Source organism: Pempheris klunzingeri, chromosome 1 (assembly GCF_042242105.1).
Source record: "Pempheris klunzingeri isolate RE-2024b chromosome 1, fPemKlu1.hap1, whole genome shotgun sequence".
In the NCBI taxonomy this organism is placed as follows: Eukaryota; Metazoa; Chordata; class Actinopteri; order Acropomatiformes; family Pempheridae; genus Pempheris; species Pempheris klunzingeri.
This window is the reverse complement of record NC_092012.1, coordinates 16568879-16582147: the sequence shown is the minus strand read 5'-3', so window position 1 is coordinate 16582147 and position 13269 is coordinate 16568879. Positions and strand designations below refer to the sequence as shown.

The following is a 13269-nucleotide window of genomic DNA, read 5'->3' as shown; positions in this document are numbered from 1 at the left end:
ATCCACAAAACATGATGATACTCTGGGCAGGTTATATATGCAGAGAGGACTCCCACAGAGTAGAAGTAAACAAGCAGTTGTCACAGTCATGATGATATTACGCTAATATGCACACACACCACATAGATAAATGTCTGTATAATTAATGTTCTGATAGAGGTGTGTTACAGTTATAAATTGTTGCTAATTTTATAATGATTCAATCGAGAAAACTAATTAACTATTTCTATGCTATCTGGAGCCATTGTCTTCACTCAGTATAATTTTTTACAATTCTTCATATAATAGTCTAATGTTCTCAGTCAGTATCGTGTTACTGTTGATAATACTATACCTATTCCTGATGAGAATCTAAAACTGTACATACATGGTTTATGAGTTTCTGCATCTTGTCTTTTGCATCTTTGACTCATTACACTTAATCTAATTGTCTTCTTACTTCATGACTGTAGCATTTTATTGTACTATAATCTATCTATGGCTAGTTCTGTCTGCTCTCAGTGTGACATCCCTTCTGGCTGTCCACTCTTGGCTCTTCCTGAGGGCATGATATATATATATATATTTTAAATATATATATATATTTTATAGGCTCAAAGAAAAACTTGTGATTTTGTGTTATATATATATTTTTTAAAAATAGACAAAAACCTAAATTCTCCGTTCGTATGCTCCTCTAGATCTGGTTTCCAGATTTTCTAAACCTTGTGAGGAAACCGTGTGGGCTCTTATTGTGAAAACCCTCCGCCGGAAGTACTCTGTGCTGCCCGCCGCCAGCTTCACTGTGGACACAAAAAACTGCGAAATCAAGGAGAGGGACAGCGCCCAGAATAACTGTAAACCTCTGCTAACTGCGTGCAGCACCGCGGTGGAAATGAGCCTCCGGTCCTGTTCTCCGGGCTGTCGGACAGTAAAACAGAGGTAGGGAGCCGCTGCTTTTACCGCCAAGGTCACAACAAGAAGCCCGTTAAATTTTTCTCTCCATGGGCATGAGTCCGTCCGACGTGAAGTTGCTTTGCTGAGATGTTCTGGAAATGAATCCGCCTGCTGGCCGTGATGGACTTATTTCTCCCCTTCACCCCCTCCAGCTGTTTCTTTTGGTGTTTATCGTGAGTTGGTGGCGCTGTGCTTTGAGGGAGGAGGGCGTTGGGGGTCCTGGTGTGGACGGGAGAGGACTTTTTCTGTGGCCTGTGATGAGCTCCGGGGGCTGGGGTGGGATATGGACGGAATACTAAACCAGGCACGACACCGTCTCCAAAGTTTGCTGTTTGAACTCCATCCTCTGATTTAACTTCAAGTCCAGAGATGTGTGAGCGTGTTTATCCGATTCAGTGGCCTGCTGCCGCCGGGTTTGGTTAATCCAGTCACGTTAATCTGGAATAGAGGAGGCTGTATTTTATTGTAACACCATTACCCCTCATCTTCCTCCTCCTCCTCCTCCTCCTCTTCCTTCTCTCACACAAAGTATGGATGAACACTGATCTAAAATGGCCCAGTGCGGTGTGAGCCACACAGTAACGCTGTGTGAATCCAAAATGAGAAAGTACGTTGAAAATAGTCTTATGTGGAGATATGATTAGTTGATTAGTGGATGAACTGATGATCACAGATTATTATCTCTAAATCTCATATGGATGCCTTCCTGTGATACACTGTGATGTCCTGCTGATCTGCCAGTACAGTTTTAGTGCTGAAACATTTAGTCAGCTTATCGATTCTGACAATTTACTAATGCCTTAGGTAATTTATCAAGGCCAAATGCCATGGATTGATTAATTCCACTTCCCAGAATGTGAGGATTTGTTCCTTTTGTCTGATATTTGCCATTTTAAGTCAGATATGTGGACATTTGTTTTACTTTTTGTGACAACTCCTAGTCTAAACAATCAGCTGATTGATTAAAAAAAACAGCTTGCGATGAAATTAATCATTATTTGCAGCCAAATTCAGTTCACATAGTAAATGATAATAAGTAACCAATGAATAAAAATGAGTCTGATGTAGCTGTACTACAGCTGGAACAGGCTATATGTGCCTGAGCATGCAGCCAGTGCATGAAAAGCTTTTTTTAAACAAAACTCCAGTCTTGTGAGGTGATTGGAAACAGGGTCCTCTTTGTTCGCTCTGGTCTGTGGGGAGGATTAATCCAGCTAATGATCTCTAATGTAAGGAAAGGGATAAAAGCACATCTGACAGACAGGAAATCACTCATAGTTATCAGTATTGCGGAAGTCTCCTGAGTGTTTCGTGTATGCGTACAGCTCTTTAATGGTCGGGAGTGTGTAACGTGTGTATCATCATGGAGAATTTGCGAATTTGCATTTTCGTAGCAGCGCCCACCTAAGGGTGCGGGACCTGCACATGTTCCCTGGGCAGGTTTGGCAGACGCTGGTTGGTGGTTTATCCGTAAAGGCTGTCTGGTATGGCACCTTGTCTCTGCCACGTTCTAACCCTGACCAACTCCAGTTAATCCTCCCAGTGTGCTGCCGAGATTAGTGGTTTAACTGGACCCCCGGCCTGGTGCACCCCGAGCCCACGTCCTCACTGAATGGCAGGAAAACACAGAAAGACAGCAGGGTGTATACAGCTTATTCTCATGTCAGCAGTGTTGTTCCTAATAAGGCTTTGATCATAGAAAGCCTTAATCTGAGTGTTTTCCATCTCAGCAACTCCAACTAGTGGAATATTTGATCCCATCTGTTATAATCTGACAAATTTCTCTCCTGTTTTTGAGTTTAGTGTAAAACAATGGACAACAGATGCCACCAGTTGCTCTGTCCTGTGTTAACTTATTCACAGATCCCACGTGTTAATATGGGTTTGGCTCCTGCTTGACAGATTTGGTGTGGTTTAAGTCTGTAATCTCTTTTGTGACTAGATTAGCTCAGGCACGACCCTCTCTTCCTTTAGTTTCCCTCGACTGTGGCATCACACTAATCTGCACGTTTAATGGCTTAGCTGGGAGAAGAAAAAGGGTCAATTTTTACACCCTCACACACAGTGAAGGAATGGTTTTATATTCTTGGGCCAAACTTCTGTGTAGAATTTCCTGTGTAGAGTCAGCCATGAGACTTCCTGTGCTCTGGTGCTGGATGTGAAGGGGGGTGGAGAAGTAGGGAAGGAAGGGGAAGAGAAGCAAAAGCAGGCTGTACTCCCTGCTGTTGTCACTGGTGGCCACTGTGGTTGCTGCGTGCATGTCGCTCACCATCTCAGACTTCAACAAAACAATGTGGCCAGACCGAGGAAGTGAAAGAGTGGTTTCTGTCCTCCTCCTCCCCCCCTGTTTTTCCAACAGTGACTTCTGTAATCATCAGAGTCCTTCATAATTACAGCGCATGAGCAAAAATCCCGCCAGGTACAGTAGGGTACGAGGTGAAGGGGGACATTTTTGTCTCTAAAGTCGCCTTTTTGTGTAATTACAGGACATGTCCTTGGGTTTGTTGAAGCCACAGTGCTACGCTCAACTCTCCAATCATGCCACAGTAGTGACCATTTCCCTCCACTCAGGTGAGCAGACGTCTCTCTGTCTTGCTCCGTCATACCGGTTTCCTCTGTGCCTGTTTTGAATGAACTGAAATTATCATGGAGGCCTTATCAGAAATGACCCCATGCTCCATCCCTCTCTCTGTCTGCCTCTCCCTCCCTCAGCACTGTTTGATCCAAGAGAAACGTGCCTTGTAAGGAAGCAGGATGTTCACAGGCTCCACCAAACTGCCACCCACAAAAACCCCCCAGCCTGAGCGGCTGGATGAAGTGTACGCTGCCTTACGCAGAGGCTTACAGTGAGTAAACACATCTCAGACTCTGTTTGCATTGATTCCAGTGGACGGCTGCCAGGTGGAATATCACTGAATACAACAGGATATGGCTGCTTTTGAGTCTTGAAATGAAGAAGTAACAGTGATGGGATGTTGTTGTCAGGTCGTACCTGCAGGTCCACCAGCTGGAGCTGGACAGTCTGGGTCAGCAGACCAGAGAAAACAAGAGGAACGGTCGTCTGGTGAGAGCTCATGTAGTTGGACCAGTCATGCCAGTATTGACTGTCATTCAGTACCAGGCTGTCTGCCATTTCCTCAGACTGTTAATTTGGCTTTGTGATGCTAAATGTTTTTATTCTTGTTGTTTCCTTTGCAGGGCTCTTTGTATGAGCTGGATAAGGTGAGTTTCATTCACACCTGTTGAATACATACATGAGTGCAGGACATTGAAGCAGTGTAAAGGTGGCAGAGAGACTTTCTGTATTCATTTGTCAAGTTCAAAAATCTCTTTCTTTTTTTTTCTAGCAAGTGAAAGCCATAGAGAGGTTTATGCGTCGCTTGGAATTCCACCTCAGTAAGGTGTGTATGTGCATGAAGTATTGATTAAATAAATGATTAATTCAAACTCTGTATTAACACAATGGATCAAAGGGCTGTTTGTGATGTGAAAAGTGTCATGTGTAGTGACAAACCCAGAGAGAATGATCACCTGACTCTACAGAGCTTTTTTTAGTGTTTTTCAGCACGTTGTTTTGGTTTTCGATTTCCCACTAATTTGCAGTTTTGGCTCAGTCTCACCGCTCTCATTGCTTCCAGCTGCAGCAAGCAGCTGATTATAGGTTAAAAGTGGAACAATTAGCAGCTAAAGAGCCAGATATTTCACCCAGGAGTTGGTTGAGCCCAAAACAGAGCTAAAAGGAGAGTGATTATTGGGCTAACATTCGTCAGATGGAGTCCGCTTGAATAATAATGTTGGTTTCTGTCTGTTGGACGTGTAAATAGGCAACTGTTTACTTATATGGTGATAATGTGTCACTGCTGTGTTAACAGTATGTTCCACAGCTCCTGAGTGGCAAAAAAACCAATAAATGCCGTTTAAATTATTACATGAAAATGATAGTTTCTCATAAAATAACAAAGGCACTGAATAGAAGTAAATTCATGCTAATATTAATTGTCATTAACATGAAATCCATTTAACATTTTCCCCTCCAGGTTGAGGAGCTGTATGATGCTTACTGTATACAGCGGCGACTGCGAGATGGAGCAAGTAAGATGGTGGCGGCCTTTAACTCCGCTACTGGCAGCAAGGAGGCCAGAGAGAGCCTGAGTGAAGCCAACAAGGGCTACAGGGAATGTACAGAGGCAAGTGACTGACCTCAGGCCAGTGTGCTTGCATGTTTCAGCTCGTGCACTTGTTGGTTGTACGCATTTTGCTTTTTACTGTATATGTAATGCCATATCAAAGCACTGTTTAATTATTTAAATCCTTCTCTCTCTCTGTCTCACAGCACATGTGCTCACTTGAGAGTGAATTAGAAAGCCAGATGGGAGAATTTCATGTCAAGATGAAGGGTGAGTCACTTTCTAGACTCACATGACTTCCTATTCGCTCCACTCTGTCAGTCCAGTTCTCATTTTTCTTGTCGATTTGGGATGTTTCAGGCCTTGCTGGCTTTGCACGGCTGTGTGCTGGTGACCAGTATGAGGTAAGACCAACAAACACGAGCACGTAGACACAAACTGTGACGGAGTCTTTGCATTCGCTGCATCAAATCGGCTGTTTCTGGCTGCATTAGGTCCTCATGCGTTACGGCCGGCAACGCTGGAGGCTACGAGGCCGCGTGGAAGTCAGCAACAAGCAGATATGGGACAGTGAAGAGTACATCTTCCTGCCTCTCGTCACAGAACTGCTGTCAATCAAGGTAATGAAATCAGCTTTAAAGGATAAGGTCAGCATAAATCCTAATGTTCTTATGCTAAACAAATCCCATAAAAAGCCCAGTTTCTTAACCTGTCTGGCACTCCAGCCCACTGGTTCTGACTCAAAACATAAATCTTAAAGCACAAATGCAGTTTCATTTTTTTTATTCATTCATTCATTCATTATCCATATTGCTTATCCTTATCCTGGGGGGGCTGGAGCCAGTCCCAGCTGACACTGGGTTAGCGACAGAGTACACGCTGGACTGGTCGCCAATCAATTACAGGGTTATATTCATTTTTAAAAAGGCTGAACAATTTTCACAGATATAAGTCCAACAGTAAGTAGTGCATTTGTTGAGGACTATTTTCAGCTGCAAATGAATACATATTTGTTGCTTTATTGAGTTTTTATGGCAGCAGGATGCAGTGCAACGGTGTGGCTTATTAATGTGCTTATAATCATTTTTGGACAACAATGGAGGTCTATGACACAGATGAAAAAGCTCTGTCAAGCTTTGGCTGTACAGTTAATACTGCTTGTAGATATCCTTGTTGGTTTTGGTCTTTTCATGGTATTCATTCACAGTAAGAAAAATACATTGAATCACCAGCCCCATCCTTTGACTTATTCACATATTCTCACAAAAAAAAAACTCCTGTGGGTCTCTGCTCGCCCTCATCTATCTGTGGTTTGCTTGTTTTGGTTGTCAAGGTGACGGAGCTGAAGAGTCTGGCCAATCACGTGGTGGTGGGCAGCGTGTCCTGCGAAATGCTCGACCTGTTCTGCCCACTTCCCCAGACGCTCGCTGTGGACATCAACGACCTCGGGACGGTGAAGCTGAACTTGGAGGTCACCTGGAGGTACTTACACCTTTTATTTTTGTAATTTTGAACATGTTTATTCAGGTTTCCTTTAGTCTCTTTCTCATCTGTTTTTCCCTTCTTTATTTTTTTGTCTTTTCCAGTCCTTTTGACAAGGATGACCAGACATCATCCACCAGTACAGTTTCCAAACGGCTGTTGTCTAATCAGAGCCCTCCGGACACACCCTCTATGCGGGAGCAGGTGTTTTATGTGAGTCGCTTTAAAAGAGATATCCTATCAGCGTTTCCTACTAACAACAACTCCATCACACCTGCTATGTCACTCCACTAGATTATAATTTGTATTGAGGGTTTGTACGTTTTTACCACATATACACAATGTATATTTGCCATTTATCTTACTGATGGCCAATATTACTGTAATTTTACCGGCTTGTTCTATTTCAGCTGCTTCCCAACTGCTTTGTCTGTAGCGGTAGCACTGATGTGTGTGAGGACGTTCACAGAGGACTGTGTGTTAGGACATGTGGCTGTGGGAGTGGCGTGCCTAATGCGCAGAGAATGAATGATAGAGGTAGTGGGACGTGTGACAGCAGCAGCATGTATGAGCGGAGCTGTGGTCCTTGTAGCTGTTTAATAGTGGTTGAGTAGACCTCCAATATGTCCCTCCTCTTCCTCACCTCACCTGAAGAACGTGCCTCGTTCGGGGCCGCGACACAGCCGCTCGCTGCTGGAGGCGTTCCATGATGTTGTGACGGACAGGACGGCATCCTTGCGTTGTGAATTCAGCCACACAACACCCCGATTCACCTCTGTACAGTCGGTGTGTTGGGAGGTAGTTGTAGCTGTCCTGTAGTTAATAGTAGCACAAGTAAAAAAACAATAGAAGAAAAATCAGAGAAATGAAACCATAACAATAATTCTTTAAATCAAAAGTAATCAATGTATCGCAATAAGTTTCCAAATGTGTTTGTCATCAGATATTTTTTCTTGTGGTAATTTGTACGATTTGTAACTAATTGATCACTAATTGATCACTGCCATTGCTAATGAATTGAGTGAAAAAAGTTGATATTCATTCAGTGTGTTAAAATAATACAAATAATGACTAATCTTAAATGATCAGAGCCCAAAATGATATATTATCATTGCTTACATATGGTTTGTACAGAAGTTAAACATGTATATATTCTGTACTATAAAACTCAAAGCAGCAAGTGTTTACTGTGTTCTTCTAATAACTAAAATATAAATTATAGTAATCAATTCCTCCAAGACTTGATTGATTTATCTAGTGGTTCTCAAATGTTTGTCATGTCCCCTGTTCCCCTTTAAACCTTTACAGCGTTCAGGAAGTTAGCAGCACAATGAGCCCAGATGAACGTTATAAGATTGAAATAACATTACTGTGGTGCCGGTTAAGGTTTTTATACATAACACAGTAAACCAGTGGAAAATCTTGCTCTCTAGTTTTTTGCATGAAAATTGAAAGTCTCGCTGTCGTGTGAGCGCTCTCATTTGTAATCAGTCACACATGATACGGATTAATTTAACTTCCGTTGCCCCTCATTGAATGACACACAGTTTGAGGACCATTGGATTAATGAATTTGCTAGCAGTGTTTATCATCTGCATATAGTTTTTTTTCTGGATGTCATTTGATAACCAAATGTGTTCTGTAATCATGTCCTGCTGTATGAAGACACTACAGTGATAATGTAGCCTATTTCTCACATGTTGTCTCTCTGTGTCTTGTGTCCTTTCTAGTCTTTGCTGAAGCGACAGGGAGAAATGGAGAACGGGACAGTCTGGTCCAACTCCTCTGAGTCCTCTGATGACTCGTCCAGTCCGGCCCTGGCTCACCACGCTCAGAGGCTGACGGCCTCCAGCATGCTGCAGACCCCTCTCACCACTCAGCTGTCGTTTACGCCGCACAAGTCCAGCGCGTCGACGCCGTCGCTCTCCTCCAACCAAGAGGAGGACGAGACAGAAGCCGGGGAGGTTTTCACTCAGACAGATGCGGTGCCCAACGGCCATCTGCAGACTTCCTGCTCTCACGGCCACATCGGCGAGAGTAGTGCAGACTGTAATGTGACTGATAGAGCGTCTGTCCAGCCGGCTGACCTCTCTGAGACCTCAGCAGACCTGGGCTGCTCATGCCCCGATGTTTCCTCTGTAACTCCGGTGTCGCTGAAGTCAGCACTGTCTGAAAGTGGCGTCCCACAAGTGTGCATTTCAGCGGAGGAGGTTAAAGATGACGCTCCTGAGGACTCATCAGTACAGGCTCAACAGACTGAAGCAGAAACGGAGGACAGCACCTCTGAAGCAGGAGAGGGACACCCGGTAGAAGCATCAGAGCCACATCAGTCCGTCCAGGAGTCAAAACAAGCCGAGGACGCTCCCACGGTGAGCTCAACACAGACACGTTTGTGTTTTTGTAAAGCCGATTGTAAAGATGATGCTTAAACATATCTTCCCTCCGCAGGTTCCTTTTCCTACTTCTTTTAGTTTCACTCAGGAAGTCGAGACAGCCCTCGAAAGTTTTGACTTTCTCAACTGCTCTGACCTTGATGAAGAGGAGGAAGAAGAGCAAGATGAGCAAGAAGGAGAAAAAAAGGAGGAGGAGACTGATGGGCATCAGGAGGAGGACCAAAACAAAATAGAGGAAGACAAAGTGAAGGAAGAAGAAAAGGTTGAAGAGAACTTTTACTGTGGAGGAAGGTCAGTGTCTTGTCGTCAGGTTCTGTTTATTCCAGTATTATTGAATGCTCCCTAAGACTTAAGCTTTTCATATAAACATTCCCATTTTCATTCCCATTTCACATTATAATAAACAAACGGGCAGAATGAGCAGAAAAACCTTCCATTATTCTGACATTTTTCCAAGAGGCTTCCCTCCAAACAGTGTCAATGAGAAATTTTCTTGTGTTAAGTGCTCTTGTTTTGTAAGGATTTGTTTAAAACAGTACAAGCATATATGCCTGCTGCTTCTTTTGAATAAGCTGAATCAACTGGATTAGTGCTAAATGCAGGTGTAGCTGCCAGTCATGGAGGCTTTGAGGCTGTTTTACCAGCAGCAAAGCATCTAGATATTTCCATACATCAATGGAGTCTTGGGTTTGAAGTTTTCAGTATGAACATCATTTATCTTAATTTAAGAGACTGAACAAGCTCAGATGGACTATACAATACTGTCAGACAGTGTGGGATAAGCTGGTTTCAACATCCCTTAAGCGACCTAAAGGGAAACACTGTTAAAAGGGTTTAAACTTGAGTGTTTGTTTGTCCTTTTTGTCTCGCTCTGTAGCGAAGAGGAGGAGGCAGACGGTCTAGAGATCCTTATGGAAGCCCCAGAAGGGTTTAGGAACTCGGATGAAGATCGTTTCTCTGAATCACAGGTAAACAAAGTTTCTGTCGAGTTGTGCAAGTGTATTTTCATGTTAATGAAGGTTAAAAGAAGAAAATCCCTTATTTTTAAAAAGGAGTCAAGCGTGGAGGATGTGCAGGATTTGGGCCAGATGGAAATGCCCGAGGAAAAGGAGGAGCACAGCGAGGAAAAGGGAGATGAAAAACATGGTGAGAGTCAGCAACGGAGGCTGCAGTTGTTCATGTGACAACAGAACTGCAGGCGTGAGAAGTTTAATTTGCTATTTTTAATCTTTCAGGGGAGGACACGTCACATGGCCAGGAGGAGCGCCCCTCCACTCCCAGCCATTTGGCCACCACTGTCTTCTGAAGACGCAGTGGAGCCATATCTAAACCATCGGTCCCACTCTGATCACCATCTCCCTCTGAGGCCTTGAGGATGTCCCACTTACTGCTCAGACAAACAAGCTCTTCAATTACAGCAGAGTTTGTGCACATATTTTTGCCTTGTTCTGACCAAGAACGATAAACCTCGAGGTTTCTGCCCCCCACCCCGACCAAACTACTTTCACAGTCCTTGTTCTTTCATCATACACTCCATCACGTTGCCTGGATTGAAGTGGGACACCACATAGTTTACAGTTTCATAAACTGCTCCTGTCGTGTGAAAATTTGGAGTCCAAAATGTATACGTTTCAGGAACGGCTAAAAGCGGCCTTGTTTTTGGCCTTATTACAGTGCATTTATGAAGTGATCTAATCCTCTTACAGGTTCGAGTTGATGGATTTCTTCAATCTACAGAGAAGCAAACAATCATTTACTGAGTCGCATTGCAAGGTTTAAAAATCTATCAGTATTTGTGGATATTGAAAAACTATTGAGGTTATGATTTTCAGTGTTAAATCAGTGTACAGCCCAGAGCTTCCCCACTGTTAGTGGGAGAGAAAAAGACTTCATGAGCATGTGATGTTTGTCTGAAGATTATTATCGACGTGCTGTGGACATGAAGTCATTTCCAAACCAAGAATTCACCCTGGAAAACAACAGGATCTTCTCATGTTAGGCATCAGGGACAGTTAATGAGAATATTTTGGAAACGCATATGGAGTGCAGAAGTTACATTCAGCCATCAAAGCAACATAAGGAATGTGAGCGACATTAGGAATGGGTTTAAAACACTTGGATGGAAGTGAAGGATGGCAGCCAAACTCATTTTGGTCGAGTCTTTACAAACAAAAAACAATCTGCAGTGTAAAACTATATTTAAACGTGCATGTGTAGCTGCCTCACACTGCCAGCATGTCTGTATAAAAAGCTCAACTGATCAGTTTAAGTGTGTAAGCTAGCCTCCTGTGCAAGGAAGCCATGGGCTCTGTAGCTGTGTACAAAAGCTGCCTCACAGGGGCGCTATAGTCTTTCAGCATCATGCTTTCCGTTGCTCTACAGAAGCCTCCTCATTCAGAAAGTGCCTCAAGTGACAGAGATGTAAGGTTTAAAATGCCACGACAAGAGAGATCAGGCAAAAGATTAACAGTGTTTATTTTCTGAATTACTTTAAGAGTGTGCACAATAAGAGATATTTACTGTTTCATATAAAGAATTGTATATGTCTTGAAATGTTCAAATGTTTATGTTCAGAAATGTTTAAACTTTATAAAGGTTTCTTTAAAATGAACTTGTCTGCAGTTGTGATGAATTAATCAGCATGCGCAAGACGTAGTGAGGACTGTGAGAAAGTCTGGTTTAGCACATTAAAACCTCACAACAACAGTGCGAAACCACCATTTCCTGTAGAAATATTTATGTTTAAACAACCCTTAAGTAGACGGTGTGTTGTGATGCTCTTTGGCTGATGTGCAAAAACTACACATCATTCATGCATAAGTGCTTCCACCTATATGTTGGCATTTAAAAATACCAACTCACGCACTTTGGATGTGCTGAGGCTGCTCCTCCTGTTAGTGATGATTTGCCCAGTTTTAGAAAAAACACGCTCAGAAGGCACAGAGGTGGCCACAACCCAGAGCCTGCTCTTCATCACTGAGGACAAGTTTTTATAGACTGGTGCTGTGGTCCTCCACCAGTCTATAGGGTCAGCCGTACGGGGTACAAGCTGCTCTGCCAAAAACCCTTTCATTTCCAGCATTGACTCAGTGTGAGGGTTCTGAATCCCTGGTCTTAGGCTTGTGGTCCTCTCCTCAAAATCAGCCCACACCTGAGGCACTGGCTCACTCTGACTCCAGGCAGGTGTGTCCTCCTCTGGAGCTGGCGCTGGTGTTGCTGCCTGTGTCATTGCAAGCACCACTCTTGATGTGGCCTCCTCTGCATTGCATTCATTTACAAATGCAGGCTTTTTGAAGCGTGGGTCCAAAAGGGTGGCTTCTGCCAGTTTGTGGACCCTTTTGATCTGTCCAAGACGTTCTTCTAATTCTTCTAATTCAGACAGTTGACCAGCTCTTTTATTGTCTCATTGTTGCCTGGGGTTCTCTGTCTGTGGGCAACAAGTCTTTGGAGCCCTCCTGCTATCAAAATAGCTTTTGAGCCTGTCACATAGCTGTGGGAGAATAAATAATAAATAGTGTTGTGCTTTGTTTATGAAACTAAAATGCACTCTCTGAGCTCATCTCCACAGTGACCTCCTCAAAGGGTTTCAGGATGTGGCAGGCCTCCTTCAGAGTCTCCCACTCCACCAGAGCCAGTGTACAGACTGGGGGCTCTTTTATTTGTAAGAAGCGCTCCCGCATATAAAATGTTGAATTCCATCACGTAAGAACATCTTGTTTAGTGATGTTCTTCACCTTTTGTATAATGTTCTGCATTGCAGGCAACTGAATTGCATTCCTGACTATCAAGTTAAGGAGATGTGCAAAACATCGAACGTGGTTCCACCTCAGCACCTCGTTTACAGCCTTAACTATGTTGCTCCCATTATCAGTAACACAAGCAGCAATTTTGCCTTCAATGCCCCATTCATGTGCCACAGAGCTCAACTCTTGTGCTAGAGTGTCTGCTGTGTGCTGCTCTGTCACAACACAGCAATCCGATAAGTTGGAATGTAGTTTGAATTCATGAATGTAATGACAAGTCACGGACATGAAGCTGGTGGTGGTGTTTGATGTCCAGCAGTCAGTTGTGAGACAAACAGCAGGAACAGTCTTCATCCTCTCCTTGAGCTCTGCTCTGACCTTCTCATACAGGTTTGGCAGCATCCTCTTGGACACCGTACCTCTGCTGGGTAGGACATATGTTGGGTCCAGCGCTTGGGTGTAAGTTCTGAAGCCCCAGTCTTCAACAATGGAAAATGGTTGGAAGTCCATTGCGATCATTTTGACGAGAGCTTCATCAATTTTGATGGGCTGTAGAAACTGAATTGGTCTCCTAACAAACATTTCCAT

The 13269-nt window shown here is 43.5% G+C and overlaps 1 protein-coding gene across 1 annotated transcript; it reads left to right on the top strand.

The window, feature by feature from the left end:
- The first annotated feature begins 813 nt into the window (after positions 1 to 813).
- On the top strand, positions 814 to 11549 carry LOC139205730 (rho family-interacting cell polarization regulator 1-like). The gene is made up of 17 exons (XM_070836025.1): positions 814 to 921; positions 3423 to 3507; positions 3649 to 3782; positions 3922 to 4000; positions 4135 to 4158; positions 4284 to 4337; positions 4974 to 5123; positions 5270 to 5333; positions 5424 to 5467; positions 5558 to 5683; positions 6397 to 6545; positions 6650 to 6758; positions 8276 to 8914; positions 8994 to 9229; positions 9816 to 9906; positions 9991 to 10084; positions 10174 to 11549. The coding sequence occupies exons 3-17, from the start codon at positions 3691 to 3693 to the stop codon at positions 10242 to 10244; spliced, it is 2022 nt and encodes a 673-aa protein (XP_070692126.1). The 5' UTR covers positions 814 to 921; positions 3423 to 3507; positions 3649 to 3690; the 3' UTR covers positions 10245 to 11549.
- Positions 11550 to 13269: the final 1720 nt, after the last annotated feature.

Coding starts and splice junctions, on each gene's coding strand:
- LOC139205730 (XM_070836025.1), top strand. CDS start 3,691: ATGTTCACAGGCTCCACCAAACTGCCACCCACAAAAACCCCCCAGCCT. Junction 4,159..4,283: donor CTTTGTATGAGCTGGATAAG/GTGAGTTTCATT, acceptor TTTTTTTTCTAG/CAAGTGAAAGCCATAGAGAG. Junction 5,124..5,269: donor GCTACAGGGAATGTACAGAG/GCAAGTGACTGA, acceptor TCTGTCTCACAG/CACATGTGCTCACTTGAGAG.